At 38.2% G+C, this 22,500-nt stretch overlaps 1 protein-coding gene and 1 pseudogene across 2 annotated transcripts; one reads left to right on the forward strand and one right to left on the reverse strand.

Moving 5' to 3' along the window:
* The first annotated feature begins 769 nt into the window (after nt 1-769).
* Nucleotides 770-1,786, forward strand: LOC308074036 (adenosine 3'-phospho 5'-phosphosulfate transporter 2-like; annotated as a pseudogene). The gene has a single exon. The product of its transcript is annotated as an adenosine 3'-phospho 5'-phosphosulfate transporter 2-like (transcript).
* A 1,747-nt stretch (nt 1,787-3,533) lies between these two features.
* Nucleotides 3,534-20,422, reverse strand: rcor3 (REST corepressor 3; the record flags this gene model as incomplete). The annotated part of the gene is made up of 12 exons (XM_080413385.1): nt 20,248-20,422; nt 15,945-16,001; nt 14,651-14,728; nt 14,070-14,122; nt 13,237-13,398; nt 9,799-9,923; nt 9,216-9,294; nt 7,358-7,472; nt 6,496-6,602; nt 6,048-6,125; nt 4,256-4,313; nt 3,534-3,544 (listed from the first exon to the last, which is right to left on the reverse strand). Exons 1-12 carry the CDS (start codon nt 20,366-20,368, stop codon nt 3,534-3,536), a joined length of 1,044 nt encoding a protein of 347 aa, XP_080269511.1. The 5' UTR covers nt 20,369-20,422.
* Nucleotides 20,423-22,500: the final 2,078 nt, after the last annotated feature.

The raw sequence follows: 22,500 nt of genomic DNA on the forward strand, positions 1-22,500 counted from the left end.
CCACGCCCCTCATCACAGTACTCCATGATGACATCATCACTATGACATCAGGTATCTCCATATATGGGCAGAAAAGGCACACAGACAGATATGGGGATTTGTGGATTTATAGACGGCTTCCGGACAACCCATAACAGCCATAACAACACAAACTAAGATAACTCTAATGGTTTGACCCAATGACATCACCCATGACATCACCAACACCATAATAATAATAATAATATAGGCTACAGTGTTTTGTTTTGTCATTACAAATGTTTTGATCGCACCAGGGAGTAAAGCTGTCACAAACTGAGGAGATCTCTGTATATCTACCGCCAAGGAAAGAAGAGGAAAAACTAACTACTGTCTGGGAACACCTGCCAGAATCTAACATAATATTCTATTATTATTACATAATATAAGAAGGAAACTGCATTCCGTGGTCCACCCAGAAGGAAACTATATTCTGTGGTCCACCCAGAAGGAAACTGCATTCCGTGGTCCACACACAGAAGGAAACTATATTCCGTGGTCCACCCAGAAGGAAACTGCATTCCGTGGTCCACCCAGAAGGAAACTGCATTCCGTAGTCCACCCAGAAGGAAACTGCATTCCGTGCGTTCCACCCAGAGGGAAACTGCATTCCGTGGTCCACCCAGAAGGAAACTTCATTCCGTGGTCCACCCAGAAGGAAACTTCATTCCGTGGTCCACCCAGAAGGAAAACTTCATTCCGTGGTCCACCCAGAAGGAAACTTCATTCCGTAGTCCACCCAGAAGCACCCATGTCGTCCCCTGAGGAGCTGAGGGTACTGGGGGTGGACCTGAGCCCCTTCAGCAGAGCCGGCCGGTTTCCTCATCTGCTCCGCGGGCGTCTTCGTGTTCTTCACTGCTCCACGGCTTCCTGCAGGAGGCGCTCTCTCTCCCTGGAGGGCTTCCGGCCGTACGGCTGGTACCTGACGCTGGTGCAGTTCGGCCTCTATTCGCTGTTTGGCCTGCTGGAGCCGCCGGCTGACCCGGGGGCACGACAAACAACGGAGGGCCGGAGGAGGAGGAGGCGTCCCGGTGCTGACGTACATGAAAATAGCCCTCCTGACGGTGGCCAGCCTGGGCCTCCTGGCCAACACGTCTCTGGGCTACCTCTTGCTACCCCACGCAGGTGGTGTTCAAGAGCTGCAAGCTGGTGTCGGTGATGGTGGGCGCCATGTTCATCCAGGGGAAGCGTTACGGCGCGGCGGAGGTGTCGGCTCGACCTGTGCATGACCCTGGGCCTGGCCTGGTTCACGCTGGCCGAGCAGCAAGGTGGCGTCCGGCGGCCTGGACAGCCGCGGCCTGTTGCTGGTGGGGGCGTCGCTGTGCCGCGGACGCGGCATTGGCAACATGCAGGAGAAGGCCATGCGGCGGCACGGCGGCTCCAACGCAGAGATGCTGCTGTACTCCTACTCCATCGGCTTCCTCTACGTCCTGGCGGGGCTGTGCGGCGCCGGCGGCCTGGCGCCGGCCGTGGCTTTCTGCCGGGAGCACCGCCCGGAGGAGTGAGGCGTACGGATACATGTTCCTCATGTCTCTGAGCGGGTACGTGGGCGTGTCATTCGTGCTGGCGCTGGTCAAGCACTTCGGCGCCCTGGCGGCGACCACGGTGACCACGGGGAGGAAGGCGGCGACCGTCGTCTTGTCCTTCCTGGTGTTCGCCAAGCCGTTCACGCTTGCAGTACGTCTGGGGAGGCCTGCTGGTGCTGCTGGGGATTTACCTCAACCTTAACGGCCGGAACGCCAACAACATGAAGCTACCTGCTGTTTAATGTTAACGAGATGAAGCTGCTGTTTAATGTTACGAGATGAAGCTACCTGCTGTTTAATGTTAACATGAAGCTACCTGTTGTTTAATGTTAACGAGATGAAGCTGTTTGTTTAATGTTAACATGAAGCTACCTGCTGTTTAATGTTAACATGAAGCTACCTGCTGTTTAATGTTAACGAGATGAAGCTACCTGCTGTTTAATGTTAACGAGATGAAGCTACCTGCTGTTTAATGTTAACGAGATGAAAGCTACCTGCTGTTTAATGTTAACATGAAGCTACTGCTGTTTAATGTTAACACATGAAGCTACCTGTTGTTTAATGTTAACAACATGAAGCTACCTGTTGTTTAATGTTAACAACATGAAGCTACCTGTTGTTTAATGTTAACAACATGAAGCTACCTGTTGTTAATGTTAACGAGATGAAGCTACCTGTTGTTTAATGTTAACGAGATGAAGCTACCTGTTGTTTAATGTTAACGAGATGAAGCTAACCTGCTGTTTAATGTTAACGAGATGAAGCTACCTGTTGTTTAATGTTAACGAGATGAAGCTACCTGTTGTTTAATGTTGACGAAATGAAGCTACCTGCTGTTTAATGTTAACGGAGATGAAGCTACCTGTTGTTTAATGTTAACGAAAATGAAGCTACCTGCTGTTTAATGTTAACGAGATGAAGCTACCTGTTGTTTAATGTTAACGAGATGAAGCTACGTGTTGTTTAATGTTAACGAGATGAAGCTACGTGTTGTTTAATGTTAACGAGATGAAGCTACCTGTTGTTTAATGTTAACAACATGAAGCTACCTGCTGTTTAATGTTAACAACATGAAGCTACCTGCTGTTTAATGTTAACGAGATGAAGCTACCTGCTGTTTAATGTTAACGAGATGAAGCTACCTGCTGTTTAATGTTAACGAGATGAAGCTACCTGCTGTTTAATGTTAACGAGATGAAGCTACCTGCTGTTTAATGTTAACGAGATGAAGCTACCTGCTGTTTAATGTTAACGAGATGAAGCTACTTGTTGTTTAGTGTTAACGAGATGAAGCTACCTGTTGTTTAATGTTAACGAGATGAAGCTACCTGCTGTTTAATGTTAACATGAAGCTACCTGCTGTTTAATGTTAACGAGATGAAGCTACCTGCTGTTTAATGTTAACGAGATGAAGCTACTTGTTGTTTAGTGTTAACGAGATGAAGCTACCTGTTGTTTACTGTTAACGAGATGAAGCTACTTGTTGTTTAATGTTAACGAGATGAAGCTACCTGCTGTTTAATGTTAACAACATGAAGCTACCTGCTGTTTAATGTTAACAACATGAAGCTACCTGCTGTTTAATGTTAACGAGATGAAGCTACCTGCTGTTTAATGTTAACGAGATGAAGCTACCTGCTGTTTAATGTTAACGAGATGAAGCTACCTGCTGTTTAATGTTAACGAGATGAGCTACCTGTTGTTTAATGTTAACAGAGATGAAGCTACCTGCTGTTTAATGTTAACAACATGAAGCTACCTGCTGTTTAATGTTAACAACATGAAGCTACCTGCTGTTTAATGTTAACAACATGAAGCTACCTGCTGTTTAATGTTAACGAGATGAAGCTACCTGCTGTTTAATGTTAACGAGATGAAGCTACCTGCTGTTTAATGTTAACGAGATGAAGCTACCTGCTGTTTAATGTTAACGAGATGAAGCTACCTGCTGTTTAATGTTAACAACATGAAGATACCTGTTGTTTAATGTTAAGGTGTGACTGAACAGACCAACACCAGGGAAGCAGCGGAGACTCGACAACATCTGGACTCAGACATCATCAGCTCAACACCTCATTGTTACTAAAAGAACTACACCCAGTGTGAAGTGGGCGGTGTGGTCATCACAGTGGTCATCATAGTGATGGAAGTTCACTTCCAAAAAAATTAGATTTTTGGAAGAAGTGCATAATCCTATTTATAGGTTATTAATGTCATCATGTGTCTCGCTAGCCAATCACAGTGCTGAATAGAGTCAGCCAATAGAGTCAGCCAATCACAGTACAGCTAGGGGTCTACTAATGAGCCAATCACAGTGCAGGAAACTAATACTAATGAGGTGTCCCAACCCCTTATAGGGGCGGCTACACCGCCGAGGGGAGGGGAGGGGAGGGGAGAGGAGGGGAGGGGAGGGGAGGGGAGAGGAGAGGAGGGGAGGGGAGAGGAGAGGGAGGGAGAGAGAGGAGAGGAGAGGAGGGGAGGGCAGAGGAGGGGAGGGGAGGGGAGGGGAGGGGAGAGGAGAGGAGGGGAGGGGAGGGGAGAGGAGAGGAGAGGAGAGGAGGGGAGGGGAGAGGAGGGGAGAGGAGAGGAGAGGAGGGGAGGGGAGGGCAGAGGAGGGGAGGGGAGAGGAGAGGAGGGCAGAGGAGAGGAGGGGAGAGGGAGAGGAGGAGAGGAGAGGAGAGGAGAAGAGGAGAGAGGGTTTGACCTCTGACCTTGGACAGCCAGTAGTTGTTCATCAGTGGTCCAGCGGTTGTTGACCTTCTGGTTGCACTGCAAGAGCAGAGGTCAAAGGTTAGAGTGCATTGGCAATTTCATTCGAATTTTAATACTTATAATTACACAGAGTCACGCTAGATGGCGCTCTTTGCTAACCTATGAGTCACTTTGAGTCCCAGTGAAGCATGAAATCACAGGATTGAAAAAAAATAAAACACATTGACTTCCATCTTAAAGGTATCATGACATTCATTTTCCCTTTTTTTATTTTCAATGTTTTATTTGGGGTTTTATGACCTCAATTACACCCAAAAAACCTGAACTTAGAACATTCAGTGGATTTTCTGTGGTCTGGGGTTTTCTGAATAACTAGGCTGAAAAGTAATCTGAGCTTGGCCCTTCGACAGTGAGGTCACAGTCGATTAATCCCGCCCACTCTCCTCCTCGCCCCTCCCCTCCCCTATCCTTTCCTTTGGGGGGGGGCGGAGCAGAGGCGATGATTGACAGGCAAAATCCCTCACCAGCGACACCCGCAGGCAAAGATTTCTTTTTTCATTGCAGTTGAAAAGGCTTTAGAAATGTGAGAGAAAAACACCTGCCATGGATCACTGGAATTGAATTTTCACTTAAAACTTTTTGTACACTTTAGAAGGACCAGGACAAAGACTTTGAATGTGGTGTAAAAGTGAATGTCATTAAACCTTTAATGCTTTTTCTCTGCTTTCTGTTGTTGACGAAAACAACCTACATTTAAAGGTACTGTAAGTGATTTTAAAATGGTCAAAATAAGTGTTAAATAGCTCTATATTCTGATAGTAATCATTACTATAGAGCTCTTTATTAAACAGGATAGAGAACCCAGTCAGGATACAGATTAAACAAGTGAAATTGAAGCTGCTCTCTCATGTGTTTATTAAAGGGCTGGAGAGACAGGAAGACCCCTGTTACTGAACACTCTATAGCAATGATTACTATCACAATATAGTGCTTTAATCTTTTAATACAAAGCTTTTTGTTTTAACCAAAACATTTGATCACTTACGCTACCTTTAACTGCCAATAACTATGGAAGGGATTATCGTGACGGCGCGCTTTCCCCCTGATTCTACGAGACTCTGCTACGTCTTTTAAAGTGATCGGTGGATCGTTGTGAAGAATAACGTTCTATGATTTCTCAAAGGTCAGTGAAAACGCTCGGAATCGCTGGAAAGGGCAGCTATAGAGTATAGACGATGTTCTACTCTGACGGTCAATGAGTTAAGAGAACTACATGACGACAGACAGCAGAGCTAGTAACAGACACTATGAAACCACAGACTGCAGAACTTTCAGGAGGCGGGTCTTAGGAATGGAGTACTTTCAGGAGGCGGGTCTTAGGAATGGAATACTTTCAGGAGGCGGGTCTTAGGAATGGAATACTTTCAGGAGGCGGGTCTTAGGAATGGAATACTTTCAGGAGGCGGGTCTTAGGAATGGAATACTTTCAGGAGGCGGGTCTTAGGAATGGAATACTTTCAGGAGGCGGGTCTTAGGAATGGAATACTTTCAGGAGGCGGGTCTTAGGAATGGAATACTTTCAGGAGGCGGGTCTTAGGAATGGAATACTTTCAGGAGGCGGGTCTTAGGAATGGAATACTTTCAGGAGGCGGGTCTTAGGAATGGAATACTTTCAGGAGGCGGGTCTTAGGAATGGAGTACTTTCAGGAGGCGGGTCTTAGGAATGGAATACTTTCAGGAGGCGGGTCTTAGGAATGGAATACTTTCAGGGGGCGGGCCTTGTTTTCTTACCTCAGGCAGTCTGTAGTCGTCAAGCCTCGCCTCCATCATGTGTTTCAAAGCGCTGTTCATCTGTTTGGCGTTTTGAACCTGAAATAAGATACAATGAAAATAATATATCACTGTTTACGTTGTTAAAGTTGTATACCTGTCTCTTCAGTGAGTTCATTTAGGAGAGGAGTTAGGAGAGGAGATAAGGAGAGGAGATAAGGAGGTATATATCTACTTGTCTCTTCAGTGAGATCATTTAGGACAGGAGTTAGGAGAGGAGATAAGGAGAGGAGATAAGGAGGTATACATCTACCTGTCTCTTCAGTGAGTTCATTTAGGAGAGGAGTTAGGAGAGGAGATAAGGAGAGGAGATAAGGAGGTATATATCTACTTGTCTCTTCAGTGAGATCATTTAGGACAGGAGTTAGGAGAGGAGATAAGGAGAGGAGATAAGGAGGTATATATCTACCTGTCTCTTCAGTGAGATCAGTTCCATGTCCAGTTGTTTGAGGACCGTGTTGGCAGCCGAGACGCTGCATGATACCGCTACCACATCCTCCTGACTGAGATACATCCCTTTAATATAACATATTATTATTATTATTATTATTATTATTACACACAGCATGATACCGCTACCACATCCTCCTGACTGAGATACATCTTTAATATAACATATTATTATTATTATTATTATTATTACACACAGCATGATACCGCTACTACATACTCCTGACTGAGATACATACCTTTAATATAACATATTATTATTATTATTATTATTATTATTATTATTATTACACGCTGCATGATACCGCTACTACATCCTCCTGACTGAGATACATACCTTTAATATAACATATTATTATTATTATTATTATTATTATTATTATTACACGCTGCATGATACCGCTACTACATCCTCCTGACTGAGGTACATAGCTGTTAATTCATAATAATAACCTTTAGGAGGTCTACATTTAGAGCGTTGATGGTGTCTGTGTTGTAGAGTCTGATGTTCTACTATGGTTTAAAGAGTGTTTAATAATACCAACCTTTAGGAGGTCTACATTTAGAGCGTTGATGGTGTCTGTGTTGTAGAGTCTGATGTTCTACTATGGTTTAAAGAGTGTTTAATAATACCAACCTTTAGGAGGTCTACATTTAGAGCGTTGATGGTGTCTGTGTTGTAGAGTCTGATGTTCTACTATGGTTTAAAGAGTGTTTAATAATACCAACCTTTAGGAGGTCTACATTTAGAGCGTTGATGGTGTCTGTGTTGTAGAATCTGATGTTCTACTATGGTTTAAAGAGTGTTTAATAATACCAACCTTTAGGAGGTCTACATTTAGAGCGTTGATGGTGTCTGTGTTGTAGAGTCTGATGTTCCCGTCGACCCAAACCGATCTTACAACCCAGCGTCTGAGCTACAGGTTCCACCAGGACCTGTAGGGGGCAGAGGTGAGCTTGTTAACTCAGGTCAGAGGTATTTATTATAGAACCTACATGCATATGAGTTTATGGAAGAACCAAGAGCAATGGTCACCGAAGTATGGCTATATGGAGCAGTGATGCACCTGCAGCACCCAGGTCCACTATAGTACCTGTGCCACCCTGTGTCCAGAAGTAGAAGGGAAAACCGGAAGTGGTAATTGTTGAAGTTCAAATTGGGAGTCTGTGGGACCACCCCCCAAGTGTGCAGCCTGGAGCATGCTGGGAACTGGAGTTATGGCTGTTTAAACCCCAGCCCGTTAATTACAGCCCGTCCTTATTGGCCGTCTAAGAGCACCCATCAAGTTAGGTAGGTAGGTAGGTAGGTAGGTAGGTAGGTAGGTAGATAGGAAGGTAGGTAGAAAGGTAGGTAGGTAGGTAGGTAGGTAGGTAGGTAGATAGGTAGATAGGTAGGACGGTAGGTAGGTAGGTAGGTAGGTAGGTAGGTAGGTAGATAGGAAGGTAGGTAGGTAGGTAGGTAGGTAGGTAGGTAGGTAGATAGGTAGGTAGGTAGGTAGGTAGGTAGGTAGGTAGGTAGGTAGGTAGGTAGGTAGGTAGGTAGGTAGGTAGATAAGAAGGTAGGTGGGTAGGTAGGTAGGTAGATAGGAAGGTAGGTAGGTAGGTAGGTAGGTAGGTAGGTAGGTAGGTAGGTAGATAGGAAGGTAGGTAGGTAGATAGGTAGGACGGTAGGTAGATAGGTAGGTAGGTAGGTAGGTAGGTAGGTAGGTAGGTAGGTAGGTAGGTAGATAGGTAGGTAGGTAGGTAGGTAGGTAGGTAGGTAGGTAGATAGGAAGGTAGATAAGAAGGTAGGTGGGTAGATAGGAAGGTAGGTAGGTAGGTAGGTAGGTAGGTAGGTAGGTAGGTAGGTAGATAGGAAGGTAGGTAGGACGGTAGGTAGGTAGGTAGGTAGGTAGGTAGATAGATAGATAGATAGATAGATAGATAGATAGATAGATAGATAGATAGATAGATAGATAGATAGATAGATAGATAGATAGATAGATAGATAGATAGGTAGGTAGGTAGGTAGATAGATAGATAGATAGATAGATAGATAGATAGATAGATAGATAGATAGGTAGGTAGGTAGGTAGATAGGAAGGTAGGTAGGTAGGTAGGTAGATAGATAGGAAGGTAGGTAGGTAGGTAGGTAGGTAGGTAGGTAGGTAGGTAGGACGGTAGGTAGGTAGGTAGGTAGGTAGGTAGGTAGGTAGGTAGGTAGGTAGATAGGAAGGTAGGTAGGTAGGTAGGTAGATAGGAAGGTAGGTAGAAAGGTAGGTAGGTGGGTAGGTAGAAAGGTAGGTAGGTGGGTAGGTAGGTAGGAAGGAAGGTAGATAAGAAGGTAGGTGGGTAGGTAGGTAGGTGGGTAGGTAGGTAGGAAGGAAGGTAGATAAGAAGGTAGGTGGGTAGGTAGGTAGGTAGATAGGTAGGTAGGTAGGTAGGTAGGTAGGTAGGTAGATAGGTAGGTAGGTAGGTAGGTAGATAGGTAGGTAGGTAGGTAGGTAGGTGGGTAGGTAGGTAGGTGGGTAGGTAGGTAGGAAGGTAGATAAGAAGGTAGGTGGGTAGGTAGGTAGGTAGATAGATAGGTAGGTAGGTAGGTAGGTAGATAGGTAGGTAGGTAGGTAGGTAGGTAGGTAGGTAGGTAGGTAGGTAGGTAGGTAGGTAGGAAGGAAGGTAGATAAGAAGGTATCTTTTCACCTCTTTCTTGGTTTCCTTGTTGGGGTCATAGTCGCTGTCGTTTGCTTCGACGGGATTGGCCTCTTCCATCTCCTCGTCACTATGACAACAACATGACAACAATAAACAAATAAACAATCAACAATAAATCATTGTTTATTTTGACTTTAACCTTGAACTAGTGAAAAGAAAGTATTGTTTGTTGTATAGAAAGTATTTTAAACTCATTCAGTGTGTTTGCTCAGTGCCAAAGATTTTTAAACATTTCTTAGATTTTCAAGTAGTCACAGAATATTTTTCTCCAGTATAATCGATCCCCTGATGGTTGCTAATCACTGAGGGTTGCACTGTGTGGTTTCACAAATGTCAACGAGGTCATTGCGACCTTGTTGACATTAATTGTCTGCCTTTGAAAATAACATGTCTGACAGTCTGGGCCAAAAATACATAGTAAAAAAAAAAGTACACAGGAGCCGAGATACAGCCTTTTTAAGTAATAAGTTAAGGGTTAGGTTAATGTTCTAAGGTTAGGTTAATGTTCTAAGGTTAGGTTAATGGTTCTAGGGTTAGGTTAATTGTTCTAAGGTTAGGTTAATGTTCTAACCTGTCTTCCTGGCTGGTTCTGGTAGCCAGCTTGCGGGCCTGTCGGTCCATCAAACTGGTTCTGGAGCGAGTTTTCTTCCAGGAGTAATAATACTTCACCAGGCTGGAGATGGGCTTGTCTGGTAACTATGGCAACATACATACGTACACAGTTAATAAGCTTTACATTCATGTATTTACAGTATTGATCCTAATATTCTGATACTAATACAAAGAACCCATACTCTGATACTAATACTCTGATACTAATACAAATAACCCATACTCTGATAGTAATACAAAGAATGCATACTCTCATACTAATACTCTGATACTAATGCAAATAATGCATACTCTGATACTAATACTCTGATACTAATACTCTGATACTGATACAAATAACCCATACTCTGATAGTAATATTCTGATAACCAATGCTTTTCAAATCATTGCCCATTACCATGGGCACGGAACACTGAAGCCCGTTTTTCATCCGTGAAACAAGCGGACTATTCCGCACTTTGGGTGCTCATATCCCCCGACGGGTATGGTCTAGTATATATGTCACAGTACGATTGGAGAACCAGGACGATTGAAGACAGAGCGCTCGTTTTTAGGCACAGGGCGTCGGGGCGAGGCGGGGCTTTGATGCGAAGCGGACCTGTCTGTTGTTGTTCCCCCGACCCCCCCACGTAGCAACCAGGAAGCTACGCTAGGGGAACGCTGAACACGCGTTCACACCTATACCTCTATGGTTCACACGCACGTGTCACGTGATAATAGTTATTGTCCATGACGGAGGCGCGCCGACTCAGCAGAGCTTGAGGCCGAGGAGGCGCGCCCTCGTGCCTCCAGGCGCGAGTGCCCGCGCTGACCGGCCGATGCTCTGATGAGTCGAATCAGCGCCGTCCGAGTTGTGAACCGATAGGGACAGAATATTTATTTTCATGGATCACTGTGTGTGTGTGTGTGTGTGTGTGTGTGTGTGTGTGTGTGTGTGTGTGTGTGTGTGTGTGTGTGTGTGTGTGTGTGTGTGTGTGTGTGTGTGTGTGTGCGTGTGTGTGTGTGTGTGTGTGTGTGGTTGCGGCCATATATGTGTGTGCACTTTATTTGGAAAGCCTGGCTTGTGGCTCCCTCTAGTGCTTTTTTCTACAGAATTGCTGGTTGAGTGGTAAAAACAAGCGCGCTTTCTTCAATCGTCCTGGTTCTCCAATCGTACTGTAACATATATGTTACAGGGAAATTGGAGAACCAGGGAAATTGGAGAAGGAGCACTCGTTTTCACCGTTTAGATAATAGAACGTTGTGTTGTGTAGATGTTAGGGTGTTGTATGGATGCTAGGGTGTTGTGTTGTGTAGATGCTAGAGCGTTGTGTTTTCTAGATGCTAGGGTGTTTTATGGATGCTAGGGTGTTGTGTTGTGTAGATGCTAGGGTGTTGTGTAGCTGCTAGGGTGTTGTGTAGATGCTAGAGTGTTGTGTGGATGCTAGGGTGTTGTGTTGTGTAGATGCTAGGGTGTTGTGTTGTATAGATGCTAGGGTGTTGTGTTGTGTAGATGCTAGGGTGTTATATGGATGCTAGGGTGTTGTGTTGTGTAGATGCTAGGGTGTTGTGTAGATGCTAGGGTGTTGTGTTGTTTAGATGCTAGGGTGTTGGGTAAATGCTAGGGTGTTGTGTTGTGTAGATGCTAGGGTGTTGTGTAGATGCTAGGGTGTTGGGTAGATGCTAGGGTGTTGTGTGGATGCTAGGGTGTTGTGTAGATGCTAGGGCAGAGGTCTTCAACAGGGGGTCCGCGACCCCTAGGGGGTCCGCGGAGATACTGCAGGGGGTCCGCGAAATTGTTGTTTGATTAAACAATATTTTTGTTTGAAAAAAAAAAATAACTTTTTTTTCATTTTTTCCCCCAAAATGTCAAATTGTCTTTAAACATATTAACATGAATCCATAGCAAACAGATAAATGGAGGCACAATGCACAATAACATGGTATGTTTATACATATTTTGTAGAGAATTTTTATTTTGCACACCTACTGGGGCAGGTGCGTATAGGAGCAGGCAATATAAAACACAATTGTATACATAAATATACAATATATGTGGTAGCCCCCCCTACCCTACGAGGTAGGGGGTCCCTGCTCCATCTCCCCATCAGTTTGGGGGTCCCTGGCCTGAAAAGGTTGAAGACCCCTGTGCTAGGGTGTTGTGTGGATGCTAGGGTGTTGTTCTGTGTAGATGCTAGGGTTTTGTGTGGATGCTATGGTGTTGTGTTGTGTAGATGCTAAGGTGTTGTGTAGATGCTAGGGTGTTGTTTTGTGTAGATGCTAGGGTCTTGTGTTGTGTAGATGCTAGGGTGTTGTGTTGTGTAGATGCTAGGGTGTTGGGTAAATGCTAGGGTGTTGTGTTATGTAGATGCTAGGGTGTTGTGTAGATGCTAGAGTGGTGTGTTGTGTAGATGCTAGGGTGTTGTGCAGATGCTAGAGTGTTGTGTTGTGTAGATGCTAGGGTGTTGTGTTGTGTAGATGCTAGGGTGTTGTGTTGTGTAGATGCTAGGGTGTTGTGTTGTGTAGATGCTAGGGTGTTGTGTTGTGTAGATGCTAGGGTGTTGTATTGTGTAGATGCTAGGGTGTTATATTTAGGGTGTTTTGTAGCTGCTAGGGTGTTGTGTTGTGTAAGTGCTAGGGGTGTTGTGTTATGTGGGTGCTAGGGTGTTGTGTTATGTGTGCTAGGTTGTTGTGTTATGTGGGTGCTAGGGTGTTTTGTAGATGCTAGGGTATTTTATTGTGTCGATGCTAGGGTGTTGTGTAGATGCTATGGTGTTGTGTAGATGCAAGGGTGTTGTATTGTGTAGATGCTAGGATGTTGTATTTAGGGTGTTGTGTAGCTGCTAGGGTGTTGTGTAGATGCTTAGGGTGTTGTGTAGATGCCTAGGGTGTTGTATTGTGTAAATACTAGGGTGTTGTGTTATGTGGGTGCTAGGGTGTTGTGTTATGTGGGTGCTAGGGTGTTTTTTAGATGCTAGGGTGTTTTACTGTGTCAATGCTAGGGTGTTGTGTAGATACTAGGGTGTTGTGTAGATGCTAGGGTGTTGTATTGTGTAGATGCAAGGGTGTTGTATTGTGTAGATGCTAGGGTGTTGTATTTAGGGTGTTGTGTACCTGCTAGGGTGTTGTGTAGATGCAAGGGTGTTGTATTGTGTAGATGCTAGGGTGTTGTATTTAGGGTGTTGTGTAGCTGCTAGGGTGTTGTGTAGATGCCTAGGGTGTTGTATTGTGTAAGTGCTAGGGTGTTGTGTTATGTGGGTGCTAGGGTGTTGTATCTTGGTGAGTGCTAGGGTGATAATTTACCATCTGTTGCATCCTATGGAATGCTAGGGTGTTGTATTTTGGTGAGTACCAGGGTGTTGTATTTTGGTGGTTGCTAGGGTGTTATATGTTGGTGTTTGCTAGGGTGTTATTTTACCATCTGTTGAATCCTATGGAAGCTCTTCCCATGGAAGCTGAAGGCCTGTTCAAACAGGACCTTGTCCTCTACGGTCCACTCATCTGGGAATGGAGTGAAGTTTGGAAGATCTGCCAACGACCTCTCTATGTTGTGTTTGTGCCAAAACAACATGCCTAACGCCTATACACACACACACACACACACACACACACACACACACACACACACACACACACACACACACACACACACACACACACACACACACACACACACACACACACACACACACACACACACACACACACAATTGTGATCGACGCAAAGCTAAAACAATGATTAAAGGGATATTTCATGTCATTTTAACGTTGTCTTAGACAGTTATAAGTTCATTCAGTATTTACATATTTGATATTCATTTTATCAGACACGCCCCCTTCCTATACAAACCCATTGTAAGTTCAAACTCCATTTTAACCGTTAGATTCATTTAAAACACCGTCCTTGGTTCTGGTGACTGATATGGTCCTTCTAATGCATGAGGGGGCGTGTTTTTAAATTATTATTTTCATTTAGGTTGTAATAATAAAATATATGAATACAATTACATTTCTGTTTGTCCTTTTAGGCTTCATCAACAAACAAAATAGCGGAAATGGCTGATCTATAAGCTACAGCTTAGCTGATCTACAAGCTACAGCTTAGCTGATCTACAAGCTACAGCTTAGCTGATCTACAAGCTACAGCTTAGCTGCTATTTTGGTGATTTAAAAAAAAAGAATTTTTCAACATAAACGATCATGAAAGATAATTGTGATTAGACGATGATGTAATAATTAGGCTCCTCCTACTTGTTCCACGTTGTATCCGTGCTTCTCCTTGGCGATGGCAATGTACTCATCCACTGTGGATTACAGTTACATGTAATCAGTACTTATACTTTAATAACACAATGTACTCATCCACTGTGGATTACAGTTACATGTAATCAGTACTTATACTTTAATAACACAATGTACTCATCCACTGTGGATTACAGTTACATGTAATCAGTATTTATACTTTAATAACACAATGTACTCATCCACTGTGGATTACAGTTACATGTAATCAGTATTTATACTTTAATAACACAATGTACTCATCCACTGTGGATTACAGTTACATGTAATCAGTATTTATACTTTAATAACACATTATACTCTATGCACAGCTGTTAAATAGCTCTATATTGTGATAGTAATCATTACTATAGAGTGTTTGTTCAGTAACAGTGTTAAATAGCTCTATATTGTGATAGTAATCATTACTATAGAGTGTTTGTTCAGTAACAGTGTTAAATAGCTCTATATTGTGATAGTAATCATTACTATAGAGTGTGTGTTCAGTAACAGTGTTAAATAGCTCTATATTGTGATAGTAATAAACTTACATTTAGAGTCCAGGATGCAGTGATAAGGAGACCAGACCAACATCCCTCCACTGTCTCTGTCTGTGTACCTGGTAGCACCTTCAACACAACATTACATTTGTAATCTATTGTTGTTATTGTCTCCGCCGAAGGTGGAGAATATGTTTTCGCTTTGTGTGAGCAAACATTGTTAGCCAAGCTAACATTGGGCAAGCTCCACGTGACACGTGTCAATTTGTTGACACCAATGCCTCTGATTGGCTAGAGGGACGCGTGACGAAATAAAATTCTATAAATAGGTGTGTCACTTCAAAAAGCCCCTACTTTTTGAAGTGAGGTAAAACAGGATCAATCAGACTTGATTGGAACAGTACCTTCAGTAAGTCCAAGTCACCCGTCTGTGCGTGTGTGTTTCCCTCTGAGAACACCTAACATTGGTCAAGCAAAGGCGCAGAAGGCCAAAGCTAAGAAAGCATACTCATCTACAATTGTAACGTAGAAGAGGACTAGAGTTGAAATGATCCCACAACAAAGCCGAACTCTTAATACGTGTCAATATGTTGACATCAATGTCTCTGATTGGCTAGAGGGACGCATGACGAAATACAATCCTATAATAAAAAGGTGTGTCACTTCAAAAAGCCGTTTACGTTTTTGAAGCGAGGTAAGACAGGATCAATCAGTCTTGATTGGAACAGTATCTTCTAGTCCAAATCACCCGTCCGTGCGTGTGTGTGTCCCTTTGAGAACACCTGACATTGGTCAAGCAAAGGCGCAGAAGGCCAAAGCTAAGAAAGCATACTCATCTACAACAGTAACACAGAAGAGGACTAGAGTTGAATTGATCCCACAACAAGACCGAAATCTTAATACGTATTAATATGTTGACACCAATGCCTTTGATTGGCTAGAGGAATGCATGACGAAATACAATCCTATAAATACGTGTGTCACTTCAAAAAAACGTTTACGTTTTTGAAGCGAGGTAAGACAGGATCAATCAGTCTTGATTGGAACAGTATCTTCTAGTCCAAATCACCCGTCCGTGCGTGTGTGTGTCCCTCTGAGAACACCTGACATTGGTCAAACAAAGGCGCAGAAGGCCAAAGCTGATCAAACACACCAATCAACTGCTGAAACTGTTCTTTTACTCTACTGTATCTCATTAGTTATTGCTATGATAATATAATTGCTATAGTCTGCTGGCGGAGACTTGTGCTCCGAGGAGCACATTTTCTAGTTATTATTACTATTACCCTTATTATTATAATAATTATTATTATTATTATATTATTATTATGGATCAGAAACTCACCAGGGTCAAAGTCAGGAATACTGGCCTGGTAGTCGGAGCCGACCCGCATCCCCACATCTGAAAACACATTTAATACAAATATATGTGTATCAATAAATACCAGTAAACACATTTAATACAAATATATTTATATCAATAAATACCAGTAAACACATTTAATACTAATATATTTATATCAATAAATACCAGTAAACACATTTAATACTAATATATTTATATCAATAAATACCAGTAAACACATTTAATACTAATATATTTATATCAATAAATACCAGTAAACATATTTAATACAAATATATGTATATCAATAAATACCAGTAAACACATTTAATACTAATATATGTATATCAATAAATACCAGTAAACACATTTAATACAAATATATTTATATCAATAAATACCAGTAAACACATTTAATACAAATATATGTATATCAATAAATACCAGTAAACACATTTAATACAAATATATGTATATCAATAAATACCAGTAAACACATTTAATACAAATATATTTATATCAATAAATACCAGTAAACACATTTAATACTAATATATTTATATCAATAAATACCAGTAAACATATTTAATACTAATATATTTATATCAATAAATACCAGTAAACACATTTAATACAAATATATTTATATCAATAAATACCAGTAAACACATTTAATACTAATATATTTATATCAATAAATACCAGTAAACACATTTAATACAAATATATGTATATCAATAAATACCAGTAAACACATTTAATACAAATATATTTATATCAATAAATACCAGTAAACACATTTAATACTAATATATTTATATCAATAAATACCAGTAAACACATTTAATACTAATATATTTATATCAATAAATACCAGTAAACACATTTAATACTAATATATTTATATCAATAAATACCAGTAAACATATTTAATACAAATATATTTATATCAATAAATACCAGTAAACACATTTAATACTAATATATGTATATCAATAAATACCAGTAAACACATTTAATACAAATATATTTATATCAATAAATACCAGTAAACACATTTAATACAAATATATGTATATCAATAAATACCAGTAAACACATTTAATACAAATATATGTATATCAATAAATACCAGTAAACACATTTAATACAAATATATTTATATCAATAAATACCAGTAAACACATTTAATACTAATATATTTATATCAATAAATACCAGTAAACATATTTAATACTAATATATTTATATCAATAAATACCAGTAAACACATTTAATACAAATATATTTATATCAATAAATACCAGTAAACACATTTAATACTAATATATTTATATCAATAAATACCAGTAAACACATTTAATACAAATATATGTATATCAATAAATACCAGTAAACACATTTAATACAAATATATTTATATCAATAAATACCAGTAAACACATTTAATACTAATATATTTATATCAATAAATACCAGTAAACACATTTAATACAAATATATGTATATCAATAAATACCAGTAAACACATTTAATACAAATATATTTATATCAATAAATACCAGTAAACACATTTAATACTAATATATTTATATCAATAAATACCAGTAAACATATTTAATACTAATATATTTATATCAATAAATACCAGTAAACACATTTAATACAAATATATTTATATCAATAAATACCAGTAAACACATTTAATACTAATATATTTATATCAATAAATACCAGTAAACACATTTAATACAAATATATGTATATCAATAAATACCAGTAAACACATTTAATACAAATATATTTATATCAATAAATACCAGTAAACACATTTAATACTAATATATTTATATCAATAAATACCAGTAAACACATTTAATACTAATATATTTATATCAATAAATACCAGTAAACACATTTAATACTAATATATTTATATCAATAAATACCAGTAAACATATTTAATACAAATATATTTATATCAATAAATACCAGTAAACACATTTAATACTAATATATGTATATCAATAAATACCAGTAAACACATTTAATACAAATATATTTATATCAATAAATACCAGTAAACACATTTAATACAAATATATGTATATCAATAAATACCAGTAAACACATTTAATACAAATATATGTATATCAATAAATACCAGTAAACACATTTAATACAAATATATTTATATCAATAAATACCAGTAAACACATTTAATACTAATATATTTATATCAATAAATACCAGTAAACATATTTAATACTAATATATTTATATCAATAAATACCAGTAAACACATTTAATACTAATATATTTATATCAATAAATACCAGTAAACACATTTAATACTAATATATTTATATCAATAAATACCAGTAAACACATTTAATACTAATATATTTATATCAATAAATACCAGTAAACACATTTAATACTAATATATTTATATCAATAAATACCAGTAAACACATTTAATACTAATATATTTATATCAATAAATACCAGTAAACACATTTAATACTAATATATTTATATCAATAAATACCAGTAAACACATTTAATACTAATATATTTATATCAATAAATACCAGTAAACACATTTAATACTAATATATTTATATCAATAAATACTAGGGGTGTAACGATACGTTTTAACAACGATTCGATACGTATCACGATACTTGGTTGTCGATACATGAACGATACAGGTTCATTTAGAACCATACGATACGTTTCGATTCAGGGATTTAGTCGATACGATACATGAACGATACAGGTTCATTTAGAACCATACGATTCGATTCAATAATTTAAAATAGATATATTAACTATTTATTTACCCCAAAGTTCTGTGTGAAAAATTAAATACCTGGATACTGGATATAAACCCCTCTTTCTCTTTTTTCTTCTTAAAAGTACTTAGTATTGATAAAATTGATTATTTGCATTGCAAAACGATTCGATACGATACAAAGTCAAACGATATGATATTTTGCTGTTTGCATATCGATATAGTAGATCGTTGAAAATTCAAAACGATTTTTCGATGCAGTTACTATATTGTTACATCCCTAATAAATACCAGAAACATATTTAATACTAATATATTTATATCAATAAATACCAGTAAACACATTTAATACTAATATATTTATATCAATAAATACCAGTAAACATATTTAATACAAATATATTTATATCAATAAATACCAGTAAACATATTTAATACTAATATATTTATATCAATAAATACCAGTAAACATATTTAATACAAATATATTTATATCAATAAATACTAAATAAACACATTTTTTTAAATATTTTAATAAAATGCATAAAAAATATATTATAATAATAATCATATCATGACAGTGCTTCTCAAAGCAGGGGTCATTGAGGGGGTCAGTGGTCATTGAGGGGGTCAGGGGTCATTAAGGGGGTCCCCAGCTAAATGAGTTACTGTACCAACATTACATCAGCTATTTGAAAATAGCAGATCTACATCTACAAGATCACAATATGTGTGAGCTTGTAGATCTGCTATTTTCAGACAGTCATATTTTTTGTGTGAAAAATGTGGAATATTTGTTTTAATATTTTAACAACACTAATCTTGTCAGGGGGTCCCAGGGGGTCCCTGCATGGCAAAAAGCCTCGAACCCTATCTATGTATCTAACCCTACATGTATCATGTTTTTGACCCCCATCTGAACATACATAACTATAACTACATAAAGCATGGATCCATGGATGGCTGGGTGTTCGAGGCTATACTGCCCGTCGTCACAACAACGTCCTCACAACGCCGCAGAAACAGAACCGTTATGTATATTATTTTAATGTAAAAACACAGCAGCTCAGGAACAGAGCAGAGTGTTATTAATGTTAATAAACTAAATAGAATTATTATAAATCATAATGAATAAAATACTGAATCTCATAAAATACACAACATCATGAATAAATAAATACATAAATAAATAAATAAATAAAGAACAGGGCTTGTTGTTCGAGGCTACCATACTGGACTGGCTTTATTCCTCCGTCATAAATAATAATAAATAATAATAATAATAATAAATAATATAATAATGTGTGTTTATTATATAAAAACGCGAGTGTATTTTGTACTGTTAAGAAACTACATTAAATGATAATAAATACATGTTCAGGGCTGGTTGTTCGAGGCTATCCTGGTGGGTTGGTCGTCATAATATAATATAATATTAAATAATATAAAACCTTATTAAATGATAATATATATAAATATGTATATATAATATAAATGATGAATTACCGTGGTCCTCGTCAGACGCGCTGTCCTCAGAATAATGACCGTTAGAAGGACTTTTAGTTCCGTTTGAGCGACTTTTATTCCCCAGATAATCTGAGCCTTTGTCCATCATGCCGGGCATCATGAGATCAGAGGATCCACTGGATCTATGGATCTACTGGACCCACTGGATCAATGGTTTTATGACAGTATATCAGGAACAACGTGTTTCTGTGTTTCTGCGCTGCGCCGCATACCGTCCCATAGGCCGGAGGGATGCTGATCATTACCGGTCCCATAGACCGGAGGGACACGGCAGCAGCGGCCATGGTTGCCAGATTTTGCAAGAGAAATAAGCAACCAGGTCTATGACAGTGGTGTAAAGTAACTAAGAACATTTACCCAAGTACTGTACTTATTACTACTTAAGTACAATTTTGAGGTATTTTTTTTTTTACTTTACTGGAGTATTTCCAATGTTCAATATTTTAACTTCTACTCCACTACATCTCAGGGGCAAATATTGTACTTTTACTCCACTACAATTATTTGAAGACTTTAATTACTACTTACTTACTTACTTACTAAAGTATGACATTATAAAACATAAACATATACAATAGCCTCTTAGCCCTATTTTATACAAACACATTGTGAGCTTGTAGATCTGCTATTTTCAAACAATTTAGTACTTTTGGTAATTTAAGTATATTTTGATGCCAATACTTTTGTACTTTTACTCAAGTGACATTTTGCCTTTTACTTGTAACAGAGTATTTTTTATATTGTGGTATTATTACTTTTACTTAAGTTAAATATCTGAGTACTTCTTCCACCACTGGTCTATGAAAACAAGCTGAAAATAATTGATTTGATTGATTGAATACTTTATTAACAGTTTGAATACTTTATTAAGAGAAAGTAGAGTTTAAAACAAATACAATGGTAAGAAAGCACTATGGCTTGTTTCCATTGGGGTATGTGTACTCAATTCATCGAAACATTAATGACAGACACATATATACAATAAGCCTTATATACAAACAAAATATTTAAAGAAAGATATTTACAGTAAATAGTTGGGGTGGGGGGGCGGGGTTCTAAACTAAACTTTAGAAAGGAGACCAAAAGGACGAAACCAAGCGACTTTACAGAGAAAACAAGCCCAAAGTTACTTATAATACACATGCATGGCAACACTGGGCAGCGCTCTGATTGGACAGCGCAGTGGGTTCGGTTGGTTGCCATGGCTCTGGCTGGGTGGTTGCCCCCAACAACCCGTCAGCCAATCAAAGTGTGACAGCGCGCCTCCGACCGATGGGATCTAAGGATGGAGTGAATCCGCCCCGTTTCTAAGATAATAATGAAGTAAAATAAATATTAAAATGTTTAAATGATAAATAAACACATGTTGCAGAGAGAATTCATTCATTTATGTGTTTATAATAAACTCAGGGGATCTACTTTCTGTAGTTAAAATAAACATATCATATCTAGTGATTTATTATCAATATGTTCAATATGTCCTCATTTACATATTGCAAATAAACCTTTGTATTGTTGGTTAAAGTGTAGAACAATTTAAACCTATATTTACTAATTTAAACCTATATGTACTAATTTAAACCTATATTTACTAATTTAAACCTATATTTACTAATTTAAACCTATATTTACTAATTTAAACCTATATGTACTAATTTAAACCTATATTTACTAATTTAAACCTATATTTACTAATTTAAACCTATATGTACTAATTTAAACCTATATTTACTCATTTAAACCTATATGTACTAATTTAAACCTATATTTACTAATTTAAACCTATATTTACTAATTTAAACCTATATGTACTAATTTAAACCTATATTTACTAATTTAAACCTATATGTACTAATTTAAACCTATATTTACTCATTTAAACCTATATGTACTAATTTAAACCTATATTTACTAATTTAAACCCATATTTACTAATTTAAACCTATATTTACTCATTTAAACCTATATTTACTCATTTAAACCTAACCTGTGTATTGTTGGTTAAAGTGTTGACTAATTTAAACCGATATTCTACTTCAAGATATTCTTCCTCTTTCATGTTTTATTTGTCTTTATTAATTTGCTTCATATTCATTGATTGTATATTATATTTATAATGCATATAAATAAATACATATTATATACATATAAATAAATACATATAAATATATACATATTATATACATATAAATAAATAGTTATAAATAAATACATATATACATATACATAAAT

The sequence above is a fragment of the Gymnoscopelus braueri genome (genome assembly GCF_963280865.1).
Source record: "Gymnoscopelus braueri genome assembly, chromosome: 2".
Lineage (NCBI taxonomy): Eukaryota > Metazoa > Chordata > Actinopteri > Myctophiformes > Myctophidae > Gymnoscopelus > Gymnoscopelus braueri.